The 23,206-nt window shown below is 45.0% G+C and overlaps 1 protein-coding gene across 1 annotated transcript; it reads right to left on the minus strand.

Annotated features, from left to right (window-relative positions):
* Positions 1 to 2,519: 2,519 nt before the first annotated feature.
* LOC112881864 (beta-glucosidase 30-like) lies at positions 2,520 to 5,307 on the minus strand. Its single transcript, XM_025946763.1, has 7 exons — positions 5,101 to 5,307; positions 4,908 to 4,974; positions 4,749 to 4,807; positions 4,567 to 4,642; positions 4,166 to 4,243; positions 3,983 to 4,070; positions 2,520 to 3,879 (listed from the first exon to the last, which is right to left on the minus strand). The coding sequence occupies exons 1-7, from the start codon at positions 5,227 to 5,229 to the stop codon at positions 2,877 to 2,879; spliced, it is 1,500 nt and encodes a 499-aa protein (XP_025802548.1). The 5' UTR covers positions 5,230 to 5,307; the 3' UTR covers positions 2,520 to 2,876.
* Positions 5,308 to 23,206: the final 17,899 nt, after the last annotated feature.

Below are 23,206 nucleotides of genomic sequence, written 5' to 3' on the forward strand. Positions count from 1 at the left end.
AAGGGACAATGATGGTGGATTTGATAATGCGGATCAGAGAGTTGAATTCAGGCCCACTTGCGGCCAGACCATTAATAAATAATAATAATGGAAAATGCCGCATGTGAGTGAAAACTAGCTGATGAGAGCGTACGAATAGTAGAAGGGTCATGCGGCCACAATTTGGTTCTTGTGCAAGGGATAGATGTCGTTAAATCCTACTTTGGCTAAGTAGTTGTCTCTGTGGTCATGGTTTAGCTTAGAGCTAGGATTTGAGCCGTGTTATTTTTGGGCGAGCTACGACACGATATTTTGGTACGACGCAAAGCACGACACGGCATGTAAAATTTTAGGCTATGCTATATCTAGGATTTCAACGTGATAGGTTGTATGGCATGGTCCGCATTTTAGGCTGTACTTGGCCGGCACGGGAAAAAAATGACCCATTGGCCCGCGCGTAGTTAATGTTGCTTCCTAATTAACAACAGTCACACGTAATTTTCCTACCATGCATAGTTTATGTGTTTCCTAGTTGAGATATGATGTCTTCCATATGCATTGTACTAATGTAAAATCAAATTAATAAAACATATTTTTCCTCAATTTTGTTTCTTCTCTTTTTTTCTAAAGGTTACTTATTTTTGGTTTGAACAATTTTTCTCATTGTTGGTAGTAGTAGCAACGTATACACGTAATAGGTTAGTCATAACCATCTCTTCTTGTAGCGACGAGTATATAAGTTAACTTCAAGTAGACAGAGGATCATGCTTGGACCAGCATGGAACCAAGATGTGTCATCGTGCCGTGGACTGTGTTCGGACTGGTAAAACAATTGTCGTGCCAAGCATAATATGCTGAACGTGCCTAGAAATCTAGGCTCGACACGGCATAAGTCACGAGAGGGCCGGGCCGGGCCGGCATGACACGGCCTTAAATCCCACCTCTAGTTTAGCCGGGTTGTCTTCAATTAACCAGCTATGGTAGGCTTTTGCATGCTTAGTCTTCTTAAAAACAAGACCGTTGACTTGAGGATATGCCACACTTATCAACTATCAATGCAATTCAAATGAGGATGCTCTCTGCTACTAAATATAAAAAAACACCATATGTTGATAGGGGTGGTAACGGATCATAGTTCTAAACTTCTAATGCTCTCTTCACAATCCAATTTGGCCCTTAATATTTTAGCTCAAAATTATATAAGATTAGAACCCTCTTAGATTATCTAGGCTAAAATTTGAGACCTTTTACCACTCCTAGCTGTCGCTGGTCGTCTCATGGAATATGGGTGTTATGATGGAACACTTGTTTAGGGTGGTTCGGTGGTCCGAGGCTTCGCCGAACAACTTGAGAATTAATGCCACGGCAATCGCCTCCTAGGATGAAACTGTGGATAGGAACTGATCCAGTTGCGCCTTATTAATTTTTTTCCAAAAGAACATTGTGACTATTTGGATTTGTGCTGAGTTGTTCGAAGTAGACACCTGAGATTACATTGAAAAAGGTTTGAGAAAGCATTTTTTTTGTCCTGAATAATACAACACATTTCTCCCTTTACATGGTTAACTATAAACTGTGACCACTTAGAACTGAGCAATAGATTATATGGTTACTGAAGGTGGCTGTGCCTCCAACCCACAAGCCCTAAGTTTGACACCTTGTGTGTGTTATCAATGCTATTTATTTCTATCAATGATAGATTATGTGCTCGTAGATTGAGAGGTGTCTGTGATAATTTTGTACATCTTAATATATGTTAGTGCAATCCTCCAAAGGCGTTGAGGGATTTCATAAGGCAACTGTGCGTACGTGTAAGCAACAACATCAGTATTATGTTTCACTTGCTGTTAAATGCTTGAAATTGGCTTATAATAATTTTGTACCTTGTGACTAGGCGCTGATTCACTCTTGTTTGCGATCCATAGATTTATTTTTTGGTCCATATCACAAACGGTTTCCTTTGTGCTAGGGCTTGATGTGTGTAAGGGGCGACACGAGGCTTTGGTTGTTGTCCACCGTGCGAAGTTGGAGCTGCTCGTTTCCTCTGGTGACGAGCTCGACTAACGATGACGAACGGGTGGGCTTTGTCAGTGTTGGTTGTCGTTGTGTTTTGCGTTAGTCGTTAGCTAGGGTGCCCACGCTTTAGGTTTTTTGCCAATTTTCTTTAATTAACCGTGCGTGTACGGTTTTCGGGTCCAGTTTTTCTTATAAACCTCTTTAAGTGAAGTGCAGGAGCTCCTTGCCCTTTTTGAAGGTTTTTCGAGAAAAAACAATGATTAACGTCATTTAATAAATACCGTATGCTGAAAGATAACAGTTTGCTTGTAGACGTTGTGCTTGAGTCGCCACTTATCTATTGTTACCTATGTTTGAGTTTTTTTTTCCATTTTCATACGTGCTGAGACATTATGTGGCTTCAAGGCATCCATGTTTGATACAGCAGCTCACACAATATTATTTCTTCACAGAAAAAGACACGACCCTCGTAGAAATAGGCGTCTTTGAACTTTGAAATAGTCACCACATGCACCAAACAGAGATTAAGTAGCAAATCAATTGATCAAAGCCTGCTCACAGCTGTACTTGGTTTATTCTGGTTGATGAGAGGAACTGAACTACAGTACACGTACGTTCGACTGACAGATAGCTCCGAAGTGAGCTTTATTTCCCTCTCTGCAAGCACACACGACGACAGCAACAGCAACCCATAGTAGACTACAGACCCACAAAACAGCAATCCCTCTCTGCAAACAAATACACCCCGGCCGGCCCCTCGGCAACGAGCTAGAAGATGCTATGGCAGCAGCAACGACGTGGCACCAGCAGCTAGTCGAAACTCGAAACAGGATGAGATCGACATGGACGGACCTCGTCGTGACCAGTGGGCTGCAACTCGTCTACCGCTTCAGGAACTTCTCGATCCAGTAGCTGGACTGCTTGCGGTAGCGTTTGAGCCCGTTGAGGCGGTCGATGAAGATGAGGCCGAAGCGGTCGAGGTATCCGTCCCCCCACTCGAAGCAGTCCATGAAGGTCCAGGTGAAGTAGCCCTTGACGTTGACCCCGTTCTTGATGGCGTGGTTCACGAACTGCAGGTGCCTGGAGTGGAACTCGATCCGGTGGCCGTCCTTGAGCGCCTCCCTGAGCGGGAGGGTGCTGTTGTTCCCCTCGGCGATGCCGTTCTCGGTGACGTAGATGACGGGGTTGTTGTAGCGCCGGGCGGTGTAGAGCAGGAGCTCGCGGAGGCCCGCCGGGTAGTTGAAGAAGATGGAGACGAACTCCGGCTTGCCGATGGGCACGCCGTTGCGGAACCCGGAGGTGTTGGCGCGGATGTCGGTGTCGTAGGACTGCTCGAGCCCGTTGGGCGCGGGCGCGGCGGAGGTGTAGTAGCCGGTGTAGTAGTTGACGCCGATGAAGTCGTAGGAGCCCTTGACCAGCTTGATCTGCTCCGGCGTGAACCCCGGCAGCCGGTCGCCGAGGAAGCTGGTCATGGTGCCCGGGTACGCGCCGTGCACGATGGGGTCGAGGAACCAGCCGTACATGAAGTCGAGGCTGCGCTGCACGGCCCTGCGGTCCTCGGCGGAGTCGGTGTTGGGCACGTACCAGTTGGTCACCACCGTGATGCCGATCTGCCCGCGCTGCGCCGCCTGGTACTTGGCGCGGTACAGCGCCACGGCCTCGGCGTGGGCGAGGAGGATGTTGTGCGTCACGACGTAGGGCTCCCGCGCCGAGTCGCCGGGGAAGCACGACTTGGAGACGTGCGGCGAGCACCGCCCCGGCGCGAACAGGCCGACGGCGTATCCACGCTGCGCGTACGTCCAGGGCTCGTTGAACGTCGTCCAGTCCTTGACGCGGTCGCCGAACTCGCGGAAGCACACGTCGGCGAAGTCCACGTAGTCCTTGCTGCACGCACATACACGATTCGCGGTTGCTTGCTTGGTTAGCTAGGGTTACAGTCACCCAGGCAATTAAGAACCTTATTATTACAGTGATGACAGGCACTTACATGATGTTTTCACTGAGGAAGCCTCCGTACTTCTCCTCCAGGGCCAGGGGCGTGTCCCAGTGGAAGATGGTGACAAATGGCCTCAACCCTGGCGATGAAAATGAAGTTCTTTTGTTAATGTTATCGGCTTGCCATTGACCAAGGGTTTGTATGGATGCAGAGGGTGATTAGCCTATGAAATACCTTTGGCTAGGACCTCGTTGATGAGGTTGTTGTAGAAGGCCACACCTTCTTTGTTCACTCCACCGCTCAGGGAACCATCTGTGGAAAGCACGTGACGGCACGTGACACAGATCAATGATAGTAGATGAGCATAACTATTACTGGCTCTGGTCAGAGATGGTTGCTGATTTTTTTTAATTGTCAACACTTTTATATTTTGAATGCCACAATTTCTTTGAATTCATTAAAAATAGATATTTTTTTCAAAAAGTGGTTTAAAATGTTTCATGTCATAGATCCTGACCAATGCTTCAGTATCCTGGGGACCATGCTGGGTTCATAAACAGCAGTTATTATTGGCAATGGGTGGCTGTTCACTGTTCAGGCAGGCTGGCATGCGTTGAGAATTCAACAGTGCTCACTTGGAAAGATCCTGGTCCAGGCGATGGAGAAGCGGAAGGCGTCCATGTTCATGTCCTTGAGGAGTTGCACATCCTCCTGCAAACAGTTTCAATCTGGTCAGTTCCCCTGGTAGATGGACGCACCGTTCCGTTCAGCTGATTCAGAAAATGCTCCGACCGAATGGTAGGTCAGTGTCAGTCACCTTGTATCGGTGGTACATGTCATCTGCCACGTCGCCGTTATCGTTGTTCAAGATTTTTCCTGCAAATCGATCGTTCACAAGTGTTTTCAGGCTGATGTCAGATAGTGGCCGGTTCGGTGTACTTTCAGAGACCGGGAAGAGAGAGGGAGCCGTCGAGACCTGGGATGTGAGTGAAGTTGTCCCATATGCTGAGCCCTTTGCCTCCTTCCTTGTAGGCGCCCTCGTACTGCAAGGCACCATGTAACTTGTTCAGCGAACAGTCCGTGACCGAACACGAGTACTTGCAGGCTTGGCAGTTAGGAAGGAAGGTAGAGTGGAAACGTGCTGCAGGGTCGGCGGCACCATCTATCACCTGGTACGCCGCGGAGCCGGTGCCGAAGACGAAGTCCTTGGGGAAGCTGTGCCTGCTGAACTCGGCGTGGGCGCCGCCGCAGGCGAGAGCCGCGACGAGGAGCACGGCGGCGAGGAGCCGCTTCGCCATTCCGGTCCCGACGGCACCCGATCCCCAGGAGCTGGCGGGCACCGGAACGGCTGGCTCCGGCCTACTGCTGGAGCCGGATTATTGCTGCTGCACTTCCAGGGGACTAGCCGCGGCTGCCATTTTATAGGCGGGACGAGCTGCAGGTCCCTGTCCCGGACGATCCCTTGCTATCCATTTACCGTCACCATATCGACGTACGTGGAGCAGCGGTCGGGACACCACACCACAGTGGACAGCCCCGGAAATCACCGGTCCCATCCGGCGATCTCGACTCGACGGGTGAAGTAGACGCGCCGGGGACCCTTTTTTTTATCGCCAATGAGGTCCACGTTGGCGCTCTGGAACAATTTATTTTGTTCACACGGCTGTGCCTGTACTCGTCGCGAGCTCGGTTCGTTTTCGTGATCCGGCCACGGCCACGGCCCCCGGCGAAGGCTACGCGCGACGTACCCCGGAGTCGCGAGCTCGATCGCGCGCTGGCCGGCCGCCGGGCCAGAGGACAGCGGTGGTGGTGCGCCAATGGATGGACGCTGGCGAATGATTGGTGGGCGAGGCTCTGGGAGATCGGGCAGCTACCGCGGTGCCGCGGTAGCGCCTGCGCTGCGCGTGACTCTGGGGAGCAGCCCGCCGGCAACCGGCATGTGGCGGGCGCCGCGCCACCGACGGGCGTCGACGACGCAGTGCGGGGTGGATGCGGCAGAATTGGAATGGAAAGGGCAGTGTTCTTGGATTTGACATTGCTGTTCTGACTTCTGAGACGGATATGGAATTGGTTAGGTGGTGAACTTGCTCAAATTGTACACCCAGAACGTACCGCCCGAATCGTAACCAAGTCGTCGCCGTCGGCGGCGAGGGGCCGTCCGACCGGACGCCGGCCGGCCATTCGGCCATCGAACCAAACAGTGCATCATCTTGCACTGGATCCGGAGGTTCAAGCAGGCGCTTCGCATGGATTAAGGCCAAGCGGAGACAGACGGCGACCACACGGGATTTGGACCTGACAATACGATTCACCCGGACAGAGAACGATCGATGCGTGCTGGCAAGTTGATCTCTCACATAGAAAATGCGAGCCAGCGACGGGAGATAACGGGGGTTTATTAGGTGGGGCTGCGTCGGATTACGAGCGCGGAGAGCCTACGTGCCTAGCCCAAACCAGGGCCTCGCCGGCCGTCGATGTCACCGGCGGCCGCGACGCGTCCCTGTCCAGCCCTGAGCTGCCGTTCGTCTCGCGAGCCAGCGTTGTTTTCCCTTTAAGAGAGAGGATAACGATAGCACAGTTTCTAGACGTACTAGTTCGTAGAGTAAGATGCATATCACCATCTCTATGAATAATGGTCCATTGTATTTGCTAATGTGTTTTCAATTTAGCCATTATACTCATGAGAAATATAAAATCATGACTATTATGCTCCGACTGCGCCTACACGGCCATGGACATCTTAATCCTACGTATGTGGATGATGTGGCGCATGTATGACTGATAATTGACAGTCCGGTATGGCCAAATCGCAACAAACATGCTTTCTCTCACATTTTCACCTTTCATGGATATTCCCCTTTCTGGTGTTTTTTTTACTACCTCATTGTAGATGAGGAAAATGGAAGAAAAAGGACAACGAGAAGATAGGAGACTGACTGGACAAAAGCAATGAATGGATACGATTAATTTTGGAGCTCCATGAGACATGGGAAATTGAACTATCGGGCCATCTACCAGCACGGTTAGGATCCATGATTTGGACGTGCCAGATGATGATCATGTTGGGACAAAGGCAATAACAATGCACTTGTTAAACCCTCATCTGTGGTGAACATGAAGAAAAACATCTACCAACAGAGATGCAGCGGAATAATAGAGAATCACATGCATACAAAGACACAAAGATTTATATGGAAAAACCTCCTCAAGGTGAGAAGTAAAAACTCACGGGATCAATCGGTTCACTGCAAGCTTACACTATAATCAACAAATACAAGGTGAGGAGTTGAAAGTCATCTAGGCCCCTTAGTGGGTTTTGGTGATAGATGACAAAGCACATGTATATTTAATCGTGTTCTTAAGCATGTGTGCAGGTGCTAAGGGTGACTGAGCAAAGCATATAACGAAGCATGAACCCTCAAAAAGGATATGAAAAGCGGTGTTCTCAAGTGTACTAAAAGACTAGATTTTATTTTTGAAATTGAGTATAGGAACGCCGTACTATCAAGAGAAACTTTGATCCACAAGCGTGGACGTGGTAGTTGTGCTCAAGAGAATCTACAAAAATCATGAGAAACAATTCTACCACTTAAAAAGGAACTTCCTGTGAAATTCGCTGTCTAACCCGGAGTGTCCGGGTTCCAGTCCGGAATGTCCGGACAGAGTGTCCGGAGTATCCGGACGTATACCCGGAGTCTCCGAGTTACTGTTACCGGTCCGCAAAACTCACTGGCCCAGAGTCTCCGGACACCTATGTCCGGAGTATCCGGACATATGCTCGGAGTTTCCGGGTACCTCTCTCCCAATGGCTAGTTTCTGTGAGAGGGGGTATAAATACCCCCATACCCCTTCATTTACCTCTCTCTTTCTCGTTTCGACTAGAAGTGCCTATAAGCAAAAGAGAGCCCTCTCACTTCCCATTTGCTCCATTCTTGAGTGATTTTCTTAAGGGATTGAAGTGAGATTGTTGCAAGAGTTAAGATTTGTGCAAGCAAGCCTTGATTCCATCTCTTGAGCACATCATCCAAGTCTAGCCTGTGGATTCTAGTTTGTTACTCTTGGAGCTTCAAGCTTCTAGACGGCTAGGCGTCGCTTGTGATTGCGTGATTGAGTTGTGAGCATCACAGCTAGACGGAGACGTAGCTCCTTTGGGAGTGAACTTCGAAAACAAATTCTGTCGCACTCTTGCAATTCTAGCTTGTCTTTGTGGTTGTTTGCTTGTGAGACTAACTTTTTAGGGTTTAAGGATGATCTACTATTACACAAGTCTCAGGAGTAAGACAACTGGTGAGAAACACTCCAAAGGTACCACTAGTCCCTCTAAATTTACTGGATCTAATTTACACCATCATTATCTTTGTTTTTGTGTAGCTTGTTTCATACCCGGATAATCCGGACATTATCTCCGAAAACTCCGGACTCGATATCTGGAGTATTCGGATATACTCCGGACATCTGTGTTACTAACCGTGTTCAAAGTGTTTTAAGTTTCAGATTAGCCTATTCACCCCCCTCTACGCATCTTGAGGTCCTTTCAATTGGTATCAGAGCGAGGTTCTCCGTCTTTGAAGTTTAACCGCTTGGAGAATCAAGATGTCAAGTGACACTTCTGTGACAGTTCGTGTACTTGTAATGCTAGACATATATTTTGTTAGTGTGAAGTATGTGCTTGTGAGTGTAAAGCTCATGTGTGTTTATGTGAAACTTTTAAAAATTTAAAGTGCAAGTAAAAAGGGTATTTTTATAATTACAGAAAAACCTAGGGTTGATTTGCAAAATGTAATTGGATAGGAGGTATTTTCAAAACAAGTGAAGGGTAGTTTTGCAAATATGTTTTTCTTACTTTATGTCTTGTAAAATTATATATTTATTCAAAAGTTTTATTTAAAATGTGTGTGTTGAAGTGTGTAAAAGTTTGGGTAAAGTGGTAAAAATAAGGGTATTTATGTAATTTTATAAAAGTACAAGTCCTTTTATGCAAGTATTTGATTTACAAAAGTAACTTTCAAAATTACTCAGGACTAAAGTGTAAAAGTGCAAGTCATCATGACATATCTATCCAATCATTATGACGACTCTATCCCGTCATCATGACGTGTCATAAATGCTTGCATTTAGGTCCTGAATTTTATAAAGTTTCATTCTTTGGGACAAAAGCAATTCAAATCCAACTTTTGTTCAAAACTTCACGCGTAAAAATATAAATTTTGAGTTTTTGAACTTGGGCCCTAAAGCAATGTTATAGAGTTTGAAAAACTCTCCAACTTTCGTTTTGGGCATTTCTTCATTAGGGTTTTAAATCAATGGAAAATTTTGCTTTACAAACAAATCCCTGCAGTTTTCTGAAATTGCGCATAAGTCCTTGGGAAGTTCTAATTCCCTTTCTTCCCTGTTCTTCTTCTCTCTCTGCCTTATCTCTTCACTGGCGTCTCCTTTCTTTCTTCTCCACCAAGCGGCGCTCCTTTTCCCTGTCTCCCTCCCTTTGCTGCTCTGGGCCGGCACGGAGCAGGCGGCGGCATGCGGCGCGTGCGCTGGAGCGGCGGTCCAAGCGCTGGTGGCAGCGACGCGGGCGGTGCGCTGGCGCGGGCTGGGCGGCTAGCGGACGTTGGTGCACGGCACGCGAGCGGGCTCCAAGCGGCTCGCCGGCGGCGTGCGGGCCCGGCGCAGGTGCTGGGCAGGAGCGGCAGCAGGCGGTGCGGCTCCAGGCAGGCGCGGCTCCAGGCAGCGAGCGAGCCCGAGGTGGCCGCAGGCGCGGTGGCGACGGGCGCGCAGCGGCTCGGCGCGGGCACCGGGCGGAGGCGAGCGGCGGGCTGGCACAGGCGGAGCGCAGGTGCGCGGTAGCAAGGGGCGAACGCCGCGCGGGCGGAGCGGGCGCTCAGGCTGGCGCAGGCGAGCGAGAGCTGGTGAAGCGCGCGGGAGCGGCAGCAGCAGCAGGCGCTGGACGGCCGGAGCAGAGGCGCGCGGCCATCGGGAGGCAGAAGGAATCGGAGGACACGGCGACATTGGGGCCTCAGCAACTATGACAAGCTGAAGGAGTTGTTGCACAGAAGTGCAAATCGCATTTGTGCTGACTGCAGCGCGCCTAATTCCAAATGGGCGTCAGCTAACAGTGGGGTATTCATTTGTGTAAAATGTTCTGGCGTCCACAGAAGTCTTGGTTCTGTCAGCAACACTAGATAAGTGGACGTGTGTGTACAGCAGAAGCACACGCAAAGGAGCAGAGGAGCGGAGAGGCGGTTATGGTGTGACGAGCTCGGAAGGAGAAGCGGCGAAACGAAGGCGGTGGTTATAGCGCGATGAACTCGGAGGGAACAGCTGCGCAGCAGCAAGACGGTCAGGGCAGGAGCAACGCGGCGCGGGTTCGACGCGCAGTGCAAGACCGGCGACGGTGGTAGGCCGGCCCTGATGGCGTCACAGCAGGTAGCTGGTGGAAAGGCGACGGAGTTACAAGACCTGGAGGTCCGAGCGGAATTGAACCGGCACATTCGCGAGTGCGAGCGGGAGTGTTCTACCGGTGGCCGGCTTGACTCGTTTCCGCAGGTGTGAGCGCGTGCAAGGCAACGGACCACGCGCAAGCAAGTTGAGGGCCAGTGGTGTGAGAGCAGAATCGAAACAGCGCAAGAGATGCGACTAGGCGTGGCGATGGTCCTGCCGGAGGCTACGCAGGTGTGCCGACCATGTTTCTGCAGCACACGCGCGTGAGCAGTGGAGGTTTAACCCGTGAGCAGGAAAACCCTGAGGTTCGCGAAGGTGTTGGCATAGCGAACCAATCCGGCTGTATCGTCTCGTCCCAGGGGTCCACGACATCCAGCAGCCCCTATCTCTCGTTGATCGTCCGAGCAAGACCACAACACCTCAAGAAAGCTCGTGAACCCTCTCATCGAGCTCTTCTCATCGTTGATTCTGTTCATTGCGGGAATTCACTTTCCGCTCATTCTCCTCCACAACCAAGGCTACCCCAAGGTTTGCCCTGATCCACTGAATCTTCCTAATGCCGGCGATTCCTTTGCCGCAATATCATCGTTATCTTCCTATTCTTGTTTTCCCCAACCAGGGACTTAATTGCTTCAATTTAAAAAGTTTAAGGGTGTTCCTTGTAAAATTTCCAAAGCCTTCTTTGTTTTAAATCAGTGAACTTCTACATTTCATAGAATTTCGTAAGAAGTTCATAAAAGTACAAAATCAGTTTTGTTTGAAACTGTAGGTCAAAATCTACAAGTTTTATGTTGTGATCTTGAGTGAAAGTCTTTGATTTGTGGTCTAGGTTAAATGTTAGAGAATGAATACTTTATTTGTACCTTGTGTTATATGCATGTACTGTAGCTGAAAGGTAAATCATAGGATGTATGTCTCAAGTATAGATGTGTGATACTTAGTTAATCCCTTCACCCGAGTGCTCATATCCCTGCCATCAAGGCATTATCCTCGTCTTGATTGCAGTTTCCTTAAGGTCCTTTTCATATAAAGATTCTTGTTAGTTCGTTTGTATCTGCTGCTTAACCAATACATCTCGGCAGCTATGCTTCAGCGTCGGCTATCAGCTCAGCCGCTAAGCATCTGTCTCCTTTGAGTCCGTGATGTTTCTGTGTAACAGCTGTCAGCCGATGCATTTCTTTTGACATGTTTCTACCATCGGCTGGTTAGCCGATACGGTTGATATCTCTCTAATATCGGCTATTGCCGATACAATTCTTTTGTTCTGTCCTACGTCGCTGCATATAGTTGATGTATCGGAGATGCACACACAATCTTAGAATTCTTGCTATCGGCCGATCCAAGCCGATTCTAGTGGTTTTCCTTATCGGTCAAACATGGCCGATCAATCCTTAGTTTTCCCATCCTTATCCATACACTTCTATCAGTCAATTTATCGGCTGAGCAATCGGCTATCTACTTATCGGTCACATACCCTCAACCACATTCTAATCGACTATACATCACTCAAGTGTTGTGCTGACGTAATCGAGCCGACACAACCACACCTAGTTACCTAGGATAACACTTAAGCACATCTCAGTTAAGACACAACTGCTTTAGGAATCATCCCTCTGCTAAAGTAACCGATGCTTTCATCGATCAATTAGAAAACCGATGTACCTTTCTATCGGCTAAACCCCTTTTGTTTCTAATCGACTCTGCTGGAGTCTTCAACAAATAGCCGATCTTAATTAGTTGTCCTCCTAAAGCTCTGTCTAAGTTTAGATCAGATCTTCTTGATTGTTATATGAGTAATATGTGAAATGAGTATTGGATTGCAACTTTATTGTGAAGTAAGATAGTTTTATGTGCATACTTTGAATGTAATGTTGCATTGCATGTAGATACGATTACTTCCGCAGACGGTACCTACAAGATCTCCCCGGAGTCTGCAGAGGATATTTCTGAAGACCAAGTGAACATCACCAAAGGATTATCTGAAGCCCCGAACCAAAGTTCGGAAGATAACAATACTAACATCCCTGACTTCAGTCCCACCAATAAAGGCAAGCCCCGATGCATATCCCAGTATTTCAAATTATTACCATTTCACTTATGTATTATATATTTTGCATTATGTCTAGGAGTTGAAATGAAACCCTAGTTGCATAAGATCTTAGGAATCCAATGTATTGTACCCGAGTCCTTATCGCTTAGATGCTCTGCTAAATAGGGCCGGTAAAAGTCGGGTGATTTCTTGTCACTCGCGCGATATAGGAATTGCATGTTTACAATTCTACAATCACTATAAGGATGATGGACAGGGTCATGTGTTGTACCATGATCTGAAGGTTTACCCTGTCTGTTTTGTTAAAAAGTGACTAAGGTCGCAGCATGTGGTAGTGGTGGCTAAGCGTTTGAAAGTACTAGCCACATACCGCGAAATATGGTAAGCGGTAAGCCTAGTACCCGAATGGCCCGGCAAATGGAACACGTCTCCACCACTCGATCTTTATTTTATGTTCACACGCACCGACGTGTGGGAGTACGTTCTGCATGGCAAACAGGAGTACGGGTTTTGTAGTCGCGCTACAGACGTATGTCCTGCACAATTGGTGTGCGTACGGTCCTGCAGTCGCTTGTGGTGGCCCTGATCCATAACCCGGAATATGAGGGAAACGGTTGCTTCGGAACGCCCTGTTGGTATTCCAAGCGTGTGTGTTAGGTTTACCTTGCAAGGTTGAATTTTGATTCAGGAATCGTCCGCCTCTCACGATAAATGAGACTGCTTATCTCTTTTACCACATAGAGTAAGAAGTGTAACTAATGATGGAACAATCTTGATGGTTGATAATCTCTACCTTGCTTGCTTAGTGTAGATGCCAACCTAGAATGGATAATCAACTAGAATGTGAAAGCTAAAATTTGAAAGTAGTTCATTCTCTTTGTTGCTTTTCAGCTGAAAATAAACCCAGAACCCTTGAAATGCCTTCATGAGTCTAGTTATGGGCTAAAATATACCCAAACCCGGGAAAGCCTTGCTGAGTATTAGTATACTCAGCCTTGCTAGTGTTATATTTTTCAGGTAAAGTCTTTGAAGACCATACTCTTCCCTTGCCTTGGCCCTGTGCCTTTCCAGAAGGTTAGTCCGTGGAATGGGATCCGTCCCCGGCCAACACAGATGATACTGAGTGATGTCGTGCCCGGGCTTAGCATGACATCCGTCTTGACGACGTATTGTAAATCATCGCGTATGTTTTCCGCTGCCAAAAAAAACATAACTTTAACAGTTTGTAATGTACTACTTTTGAAAACTCTTATAATGTAATTCCTTGTGATGTAAAATATGATGGTGATTGTATCTCTGGACTCACCTTCGTGTGAGGTAACCTTATTTGATCCTGTGTATCGGTGGTTTATCGGGACGTTACCCGACAGGCCAAGGGATTATACCGTTTGAAGCACGTTGGAGCCCTCAGGAATGGACTCGCGTACTTGAGCCGGTATAATTCAGGTTGGTTCTGCCACAACTTCATCCAAGGCTCGAGTCGATCCGATCGTTGAAGTTGAGAAGGAGAAGTCGTTTGAAGAACCTGAGGATACGAAAAAGAATAGGCAACAAGAAGAAGAAGAAGATTTGGAAACAAAAGATGATGAGATGTCATTCCAAGAATGGAAGGCATGGAAGAAGAAGAAGAAATTGCAAAGAAAGAAAGAAAAATCCAGCACCAAAATTATAATCAAGTCAAGTGATGACTCGGACACCGATTACAAGAGAAGATCCTCAAGCTCATCAAAGGGAAGAAAAGAGTCAACTATCATCGAGTGGGTCATGACTACACCTTTCAAATCCCAAGTGAACACAATGCCTCAATACATATGGGAAAGCCACCTCATTTTGATGGAACGGGGTATAATCAATGGAAAACGAAAATGTTCGGTTATTTGAGTGCAATTCACAAGGATCTTTGGAAGATTATTGAAGTAGGTTGTGAAATCCCAGAAGATGGAGAAGCCACAACGCCGGTGCAAGCCTATATCTTACAAAGAAACTATCAAGCATTGAACATTCTTCATTCATCCGTGAGTCCGGAAGAGTTTGAGAAGATTGAAGATACTCTCACCACCAAGGATGCTTGGGATACATTTCAAGTAAATGATCAAGGGTCAAGAAAAGTCCGAGAGTCAAGAATCAAGACTTTGGAAGATGAACTAAACCTATTCTCCATGAAGAAAGATGAAACCGTCAAGGAGATGTATAACCGCATGAAAAAGATCACCAATCAAATCAAGTCTCTTGGTGGAGATAAATGGGGTGATCATGAGATAGTGGATAAGCTCTTGACCGTCTACATGGCTAGGGATGTCACATTACCTAGCTTGATAAGAGCGGAGAGGGGTTTCAAACATTTCACCGCCGAAAACGTTCTTGGAAGAATTGAAGCTCATCATGATCAGTTAAAGAGAGTCAAGATAAATCAAGATTTGACCGACCTACAAGAGCAAGCTGCAAAGAACAATGGGTTGGCTCTTCAAGCTAAGTTGAAGGGTAAAGAAAAGGCTACCAAATCTTCAAAGAATGATGACTCTAGCAATAGTGAAGATGATGAGCTTGATGATGAGCAAATGGCCTTTTTCATCAAGAACTTTAGAAGAGTTCTAAGGAAGAGCAACTTCCGAAACTTTGGCAAGAACAAGCATAAAATAAGAAGAAGGTCAAGCAAGCCATGTTTTGGTTGCAAGAAAATTGGGCATTTCTGTGGTAGAACCAACCTAAATTACACCGGCTCAAGTACGCGAGTCCTCTCTTGAGGGCTACCTCGTGCTTCAAACGGTATAATCCCTTGGCCTGTCGGGTAACGTCCCGATAAACCACCGACGCAGGATCCAACAAGGTAGCTCGCACGAAGGCGAGTCCAGAGATATAAATGCCGTTACACTTTACATCACAGGCAGATATATATTACATAAGGATATAAAAGTAACTTCAGTGTGCAACGAGGGACATTATTACAAAACGGTTTAAGTTACAGCAGCGGAGTTTGAAAACACGAACACTGTACACGTCATTATTACGGATATCATGCTAGCCCTGGCACGATATCACTCGGCGGAATCTGTGTTGGCCGGGGACGGATCCCACTCCACGGACCAACCATCAGGCAAGGGGTAGGGCCACGGTGTAATGAATGCTGGCTCATCAGGGAGATTACCTGAAGTAGATCAACAAAAGCAAGGCTGAGTATACTAATACTCAGCAAGACTTACCCGCTCATGGTATACTTAGCCATGTATCTAGACTTATGCAGGCTTTTCAGGTTTTGGTAGGGTTTTCAGCTGAAAAAGCAACAAAGAGTAGATTCTTAATTTCAACTTTTAGTTTTCAGGTTCTAGTTGATTAACCATTCTAAGTAAGCACCTATGTCTACTCAAACAAGGTAGAATCTTTAATCAATCATCATCTTTGATAGTCACAAAGTTGCTCTTGTTACTCTATGTGGCAAAGGGATCAAGCAGTCTCAACCATCGTGAGAAACGGACGATTCCTGAATCGAGTTTCAAAACCTTGCAAGGGTAAACCTAACACACACGCTTGGAACACCAAAGGGTCGTTCCGGAGCAACCGTTTGCCTTTCATTCCGACTCGTGGATCAGGTCCACCACAAGCGACTGCAGGACCATACGCACTTCCAAAGTGCAGGACGTACGTCTGTAGCGCGACTACAAAACCCGTACTCCTGGTTGCCCAGCAACACGTATTCCTACACGTCGAATCAAGTAACCAAAAGAAGCAAATACATGTGGTGGGGGGTATGTCCACTCCTCGGGCCGATTGGTTACTAGGCTTACCGCTTACCATATTTCACGGCATGTGGCTAGTACTTTCAAACGCTTAACCACTGCTACCACACACTGCGGCCTTATCAAATTCCACAACACAGACGGGATATCATCTCAACCATGATACCTCCAAAACTCCCGTCCGTCATCCTTATAGTGATAACAGGAATATAAACATCACAATTCCTATATCGCGCGAGTGACAGGAAATCACCCGACTTCTACCGGTCCTATAAGCAGAGCAGCTATTCGGACTCAAATTCTAGTGTTCAATACATCGGTTCCTGGAATTATGCAACTAAGGTTTCCAAACAATTCCTAAGAACTTAATACATATAGATATATATAAATAGTATAGTTTGCAGTGTAAATAAAGTAAGGGTTATGTCCGGAGCTTGCCTTCGCTGGTGGGGCTGGGGTCAGTCAAGTTAATATCTTCCGAACCTTGGTTCGGGGCTTCAGAGAATTCCGTGACGAGGTTCCTGGGGTCTTCAGAATAAACTCCTTCTGTTTCCGGGATTAGCTGGTAATCTCCGTCGGCGAGAGTGGTCGAGTCTACATGTCGTGCAAAAGTATAAATTATGGAATGCATATACTTTTAATTTAATTCACAATAAAGTTGCAATCCAAATAAAAGAATATTACATTTCGACAAATAACCTAACTACCCTGCACTGGGCAGTCATTTATTGAGTATTACTTGTTTTATCTAAACCCATTAAACAACAGGGTTGATTACACTAATCTTCTAACTAGTGGCATAGGGTAACAGGTTGGGGTGTGTTTCTAATAATTATATTAAATAACTTTAGTTATTTGTTATATTAATTATTTATATGAAACTTATGTTACTATTACATTATGGACTAATTAAACTATGTCCAATTTGTTTGACACCAAATCTTTGGTTGGAAATCTAATAACAGGTTATACTATTAAAGAAACAGTACCCTAAAATATTTTCAGAATATTTAGTGCAATAAATAAATCACAACAGTTAACTTAAGTAAACTACATAGATAACTTGAATGAATTTTTACAGAGCAAGATACTTCAAAACAGGAGCTACAAAAATTACTGAGCATAGATTGATATTAGATACATTTACTGCAGTTTTATTAGAATTTTATTCTAAAAGGAACTAAGCAACAAAATTAAATAAGATCAAAATTGAGATTTCAAGATGCAATTATAACTGTAGTTTTATACTAGAACTAGGGTTCCAAATTTAAGGACATCATAAACTACTCAAAACTAGTATTGCAGAAAAGTTTCATAATTTTTCATGCATAATAATTATTATTTATGAATTACCTTTAAATTTAAGTTTGAAACTTATAACTCAAGTTATATTAGGGTTCTGATTCTCAAATTTTTATGATGGATCATACTTATAAAGATCAAGTTATGGTAGAAATTTCATCCATAAATATGCACAGATGCTTTTGAAATTAATTTGTGAAGGTTTCATTAATATATAACAAAGGTAGCAAAATATCCTAGCTAGATGGCTGATCTAAGCCTCAAAAATTTACACAAGGCTACTCAAACCATATGCAATACATGTTCCAAAAATTAACAGCAGCAAGACTATAGATCACAAGATTCAATTAAAGCATCCCTTTAATTGTATTTAAAATACAGAACAAACTATGCATTTTCATAGTATGATTATGAAATAAAAGTTGTAGAATTCATCACAAGGATTCTAACCCAACAAGTTTGGTATGTTTCTGATTTTTCTAGGATTTTCTACGCATTTTTGAACTTCACTGATTTGAAAGAGAGGGAGGGACTGAAACTTTGCATAAAGGACCCTAGAAGAATTTAAATGCTTGCAATGTGGCCCTTGGCCGGAGTCAGAGCGGGGAACACAACTTTGACCGTCGATTCTGGCGAGGCTCGTCACCGGTGGCGGGGAAGAAGAGGGGGAAAAGCACGAGGGAGTCGAGGGCAACCTTCTGGGGGTTTTGGATGGAGTTGGGGAGGTCTGTGTGGGCCTGCCCACGGCGAGGCAGAGGCGGCGGCCGGGGAGAACGGCGCGGCGGCGCTCCAGTGTCCGCGCGGGGAAGGAAATTGGCCGGACAGCTGCGCGAGGATGAGGTGGAGCTAAAGGCGGGGTCAGTGCAGGCGGAGCAGCTGTGGAGGGGAGGGGCGACGGTGAGCTCAAGCTCGCCGGCGTTCGGGCGGCAATGGCGGCGGCGTTCCGAGGCGTGGGAGTGGGAAAGGAAGGGAAGAATGCGACCATTAGCTCCGTGGGGTAGTTGTAGTGCTCAAGCACGCGCAAACACAAGGACCGGGCGCTTGATTTGGAGCTTGCCACGGCGACGGCTCGGTGGCGGCCGAACGGCGGTGGCGCGCGCGTGGCGAGCGCAGGAGACGCCAGGGAGGGAGGGGAGCAGAGGTGGGGGAGGCAGGGAGCGACGCGTGGGCATGTGCAGGAGCTGGAGGTGGAGCTCGGGGTGCAGCATCGGCGGTGAACGGCGGTGGCAGGAGCGAAGCAGAGAGGGAAGCGGCGGTGGCAGAGGAAGAAGAAGCAGGCAGTGTCAGAAGGACTTGTTTGCAAATTGAGAGAATTCCAGGGACTCCTCTGTAAAGAAAGAATTCCCATTGATACAAAAATCCTAGTGAGAAAAATGTTTAAAGCAAAGTTGTAAAGAATTTCAAACCCTACAATAATGCTTTAAGGTTCAAGTTCAAAATCTCAAAGGATACAATTTTATTTTCAATTTTTGAACCCAACTCAAATTATAAAGCTTTTGTTATAATTAAGCAAAATACTTTAATGTTTAGGGTCTTTTTGCCAGATTGCATGCAGTGTAATCATGACTAACCTTTTTACACTTTAGCCCTTAAGTAAATCTGAGTTTTTACTTTTATCTTTCAACTATTTCACATGTAAACCCTATACCTTTGTGTTAATTACACATAAGTCCTTAGTTTCATACCAAGTCTATTTCTCTTAGGTTTTAACTTAATATTTGTACTTTTCTTCCCTATGGTCATTTGAATTTGACATTTAATTGCATTTTTATACAATTGCACATAGGGACTTATAAGACTCATAATTTACAAATATACCCCTAGTTCTCTGTACAACTCATATACACCATAGCATGCATACAACTCACTAATACCTAGTGTCTATATCTCTAATTACCTGAATGTTACAGCTTCATTGCGGATTGTCCAGAAGAAAAGAAGAAGAACAAGGACACGAAGGAGAGCTCATTCAAGAGGGATAAGCCAAGATACAAAAAACATGTCAGTGAAGCTCATCTTGGTCAAGAATGGGATTCAAATGAAGAAAACAACTCCGACAATGAAGATATTGCAACCATGGCATTCAAGATCTTATCCTCACATCAACCAAGCTTGTTTGAAGATCTTACCGATGATGAAGATCAAGGTCAAATCATGTAAATGAGGGCAAAGAACTCAAAGGTAATATCCCCAAACTCATCGGATGATGAAATATATGAGGAAGATGAAATTGCTAGTCTCATTAAACAATATGGTAAAAGTGCGGCAACTAGAATAATGAAATTAATAATGAAACTAGATGACCTAGATGAGACTCTTAAATCACAAGAAGAATTGTTTAGGCTTGAGAGAGAAAAATCCGAAACTTTTGAAAAGCACCTTACCAATGAAAGGAAGGAAAACAAGAGACTTGAGAAGTCTCTAAAAGCCAAGGATAGCATACTTCTTGAGGTAGAAGAGTCATTTAATACGGAAAAGAGAAAAGTGAATGACTTAACTAAAGAACTCTTCTTAGTTGAAGACACTCATGCTAACTTGAAGAGAGACAATGAGAAACTTAAAGAAAGCTTAACAAGCTTGCAAGCCAGTAATACGGCACTTGAAGTTAAAGTTAATACTCTCTTGGAAAGCTCCTCTAACACTTGTAAATCATCAAAGTCATCTAGTCTTTCAACTAGTAATGGTTGTGCACGGTGCTTTAATATTGATATTCAAACTTGTGCTACTAACCATGCCGAAATGCAAGCAATGAAGAAAGAGATTAGTAGACTCACTCATTTAGTACAAGAAGAAGAAGCACCATCTCACAAGCAAGTATTCGAGACAAATCTCTCACCAAGGGTAGGTGAGTTTGAGAAGCATACCAAGGAATTTGGATCAAAGTACTTGAGCAAATATGGATTTGAGAAAGATAAGGGACTAGGAAAGAATGAAGATGGTGTATCTCAAACTATCTTTTATGTCAAGAATAACAAGAAGGCCGTCTTAGGGGCAAAAATAGATCTAGTGAACATGACTACTCCCATCCACAAGAGAATTAGTGAAAAGTAAGGGATAAGTCATATCAAGTTTATCAAGAGAGGCACAACATGTGATGAAGGTGCTAAAATTATTGCATCCTCATTAAAGCAAGACAAGTTCCAAGCACCTAAGACACAAAAATCATTATCTCAAATATCATCTTATGCGGATTATGTTTTAACTAGGAACCATTGTGGTAAAGTGGTTGCTATATTTGTGGGTCACCGCTCATGGAACACTAAGGTGAAAAGCCATGTGTGGGTACCCAAGGTGCTTTTGACTAACACTCAAGAATCCAAATATTGTTGGGTACCTAAAAGGAAGGAATAATCTTATTTTGTAGGAATACTTCTCCGGTGGATCAACATGGGTGATTGATAGCGGATGTACAAATCAAATGACCGGAGAAGGAAGTATGTTTGAAACTTTGAAGGAATCCAATAATGCTCATTACATTACTTTTGCCGAAATCAAAAGGGAAAAGTTCTTGGCACCGGTAATATTGATCTAAACTTAAAATTTTCTCTTTCAAAGGTTCTCTTAGTCGAATCTCTTGGGTATAACTAGTTGTCCATATCACAACTTTGTGCGTCGGGTTTCAATTATTTATTTACTAATGAAGGTGTGACCGTCATTAGGACAAGCGATGGCTCCGTTGCCTTCAAGGGTGTACTCAAGGGAAAGCTTTATCTAGTGATTTTTTTACAGAAAAGGCTCAACTTGATACATGCTTGGTGGCAATGTCTAGCTTGGATTGGTTATGGCATCGCCGACTAGCCCATGTTGGGATGAGAAATCTCAACAAGCTCCTAAAGGGGGATCACATTCTAGAACTAACCAATGTTTCTTTTGAGAAAGATCGTATTTATAGTGCTTGTTAAGCCGGAAAATAAGTTGGTGTTCCTCATCCATCAAAGAGCATCATCACCACCGTCAAGCCATTTGAACTACTTCACATGGATCTTTTTGGCCCGGTGGCTTACATAAGCATTGGTGGTAACAAATATGGACTTGTTATTGTTGATGATTATTCTCGTTTCACGTGGGTATTCTTTTTGCATGACAAAATTTTAGTGCAAGATACATTCAAGAAATTTGCACAAAGGTCTCAAAATGAATTCGAGACCAAGATCAAAAAAGTGAGAAGTGACAATGGCACCGAATTCAAGAACACCAACATTGAAGAATTCCTAGAAGAAGAGGGCATTGGCCATGAGTTCTCCGTTCCATATACTCCACAACAAAATGGAATTGTTGAAAGGAAAAATAGAACTCTCATTGAAGCCGCAAGGACAATGCTTGATGAATACAAGGTCTCGGATCAAATTTGGGCGGAAGCAATCAACACGGTTTGTCATGCCATCAACCGTCTTTATCTACACAAGATCTTGAACAAGATGGCTTACGAGCTTCTACTTGGTAAAAAGCCCAATTTATCTTACTTTAGAGTTTTTGGAAGTAAGTGTTTCATTCTTAACAAGAAGCCCAAGAACTCTAAATTTGCACCTAAAGTTGATGAAAGTTTTCTTCTTGGTTATGTCTCAAATGCTCATGGCTATCGTGTCTTCAACAAAACCTCCGGGTGTGTTGAAGTTGCGTGTGACGTGACATTTGATGAATCTAATGGCTCTCAAGGAGAGCAAGTTGATGATGTTGTAGGCATGGAAGAATCACCAAGCAAGGCGATAAAGAAGCTAGCCACTGGTGAAATAAAACCACAAGATTAAGAGGATCAAGATGATGATAATGTGTTGATGTTCAAAGGGTGATCTACATCCACTTCCGTAGCGCAACCCGGAAACTCCGGTAATATGTCCGGAGACTCCGGATCCCCTGTCCGGAGTATCCGGACAGAGAACCGGAGTATCCGGGTAACTGAAGATGAACCTTCATCTCCACATTAAGATCAATCTCAGGCTGAACAAGAAGTTGAGCCAATACAACATGAAGCTCAAGTTCCTCATCCAAGAATCCATCAAATTATTCAAAAGGATCATCCCGTAGATAACATCCTTGGAAGCATAAGCAAAGGGGTAACTACTCTTTCTCGTTTGGCAACCTTTTGTAAATATTACTCATTTGTTTCTTCCTTGGAACCACTTAAGGTAGAAGAAGCTCTGGATGATCCGGATTGGGTGATGGCCATGCAAGAAGAATTGAATAACTTCACACGGAATGAGGTCTGGTCCTTAGTAGAAAGACCCAAGCAAAATGTTATTGGAACAAAGTGGGTTTTTTGAAACAAACAAGACAAACATGGCGTGGTGACAAGAAACAAAGCAAGGTTGGTTGCTCAAGGCTTTATACAAATCGAAGGTTTGGATTTTGGTGAGACTTATGCACCCGTAGCTAAGCTTGAGTCAATTCGTATCTTGCTTGCCTTTACAACTCACCATGATTTCAAGCTATACCAAATGGATGTGAAGAGTGCTTTTCTTAATAGACCAATCTTCGAATTGGTATATGTTGAGCAACCACCGGGTTTTGAAGATTCTAAATTTTCTAATCACGTCTACAAGCTCCATAAGGCGCTCTATGGGCTTAAGCAAGCTCCTAGAGCATGGTATGAATGCCTTAATGATTTTCTCTTAAGGAAAAGCTTTGAGATAGGCAAAGTCGACCCTACTCTCTTCACTCGTAAAATTGATATGCCAAATATATGTCAACAACGTTATATTTGGTTCTACTAATCAATCTTGGTGCGAGAATTTTAGTAGGATCATGATAAAGAGA

The sequence above is a fragment of the Panicum hallii genome, chromosome 2, assembly GCF_002211085.1.
Source record: "Panicum hallii strain FIL2 chromosome 2, PHallii_v3.1, whole genome shotgun sequence".
Lineage (NCBI taxonomy): Eukaryota > Viridiplantae > Streptophyta > Magnoliopsida > Poales > Poaceae > Panicum > Panicum hallii.

What these genes read in the sequence shown, in the direction of transcription:
- LOC112881864 (XM_025946763.1), bottom strand. Translation starts at nt 5,229, where the DNA reads ATGGCGAAGCGGCTCCTCGCCGCCGTGCTCCTCGTCGCGGCTCTCGCC. An exon ending in CCGGCTCCGCGGCGTACCAG is followed by an intron (nt 4,975 to 5,100) that starts GTGATAGATGGT and finishes GGTGCCTTGCAG; the next exon opens with TACGAGGGCGCCTACAAGGA. An exon ending in TTCCTCAGTGAAAACATCAT is followed by an intron (nt 3,880 to 3,982) that starts GTAAGTGCCTGT and finishes ATGTGCGTGCAG; the next exon opens with CAAGGACTACGTGGACTTCG.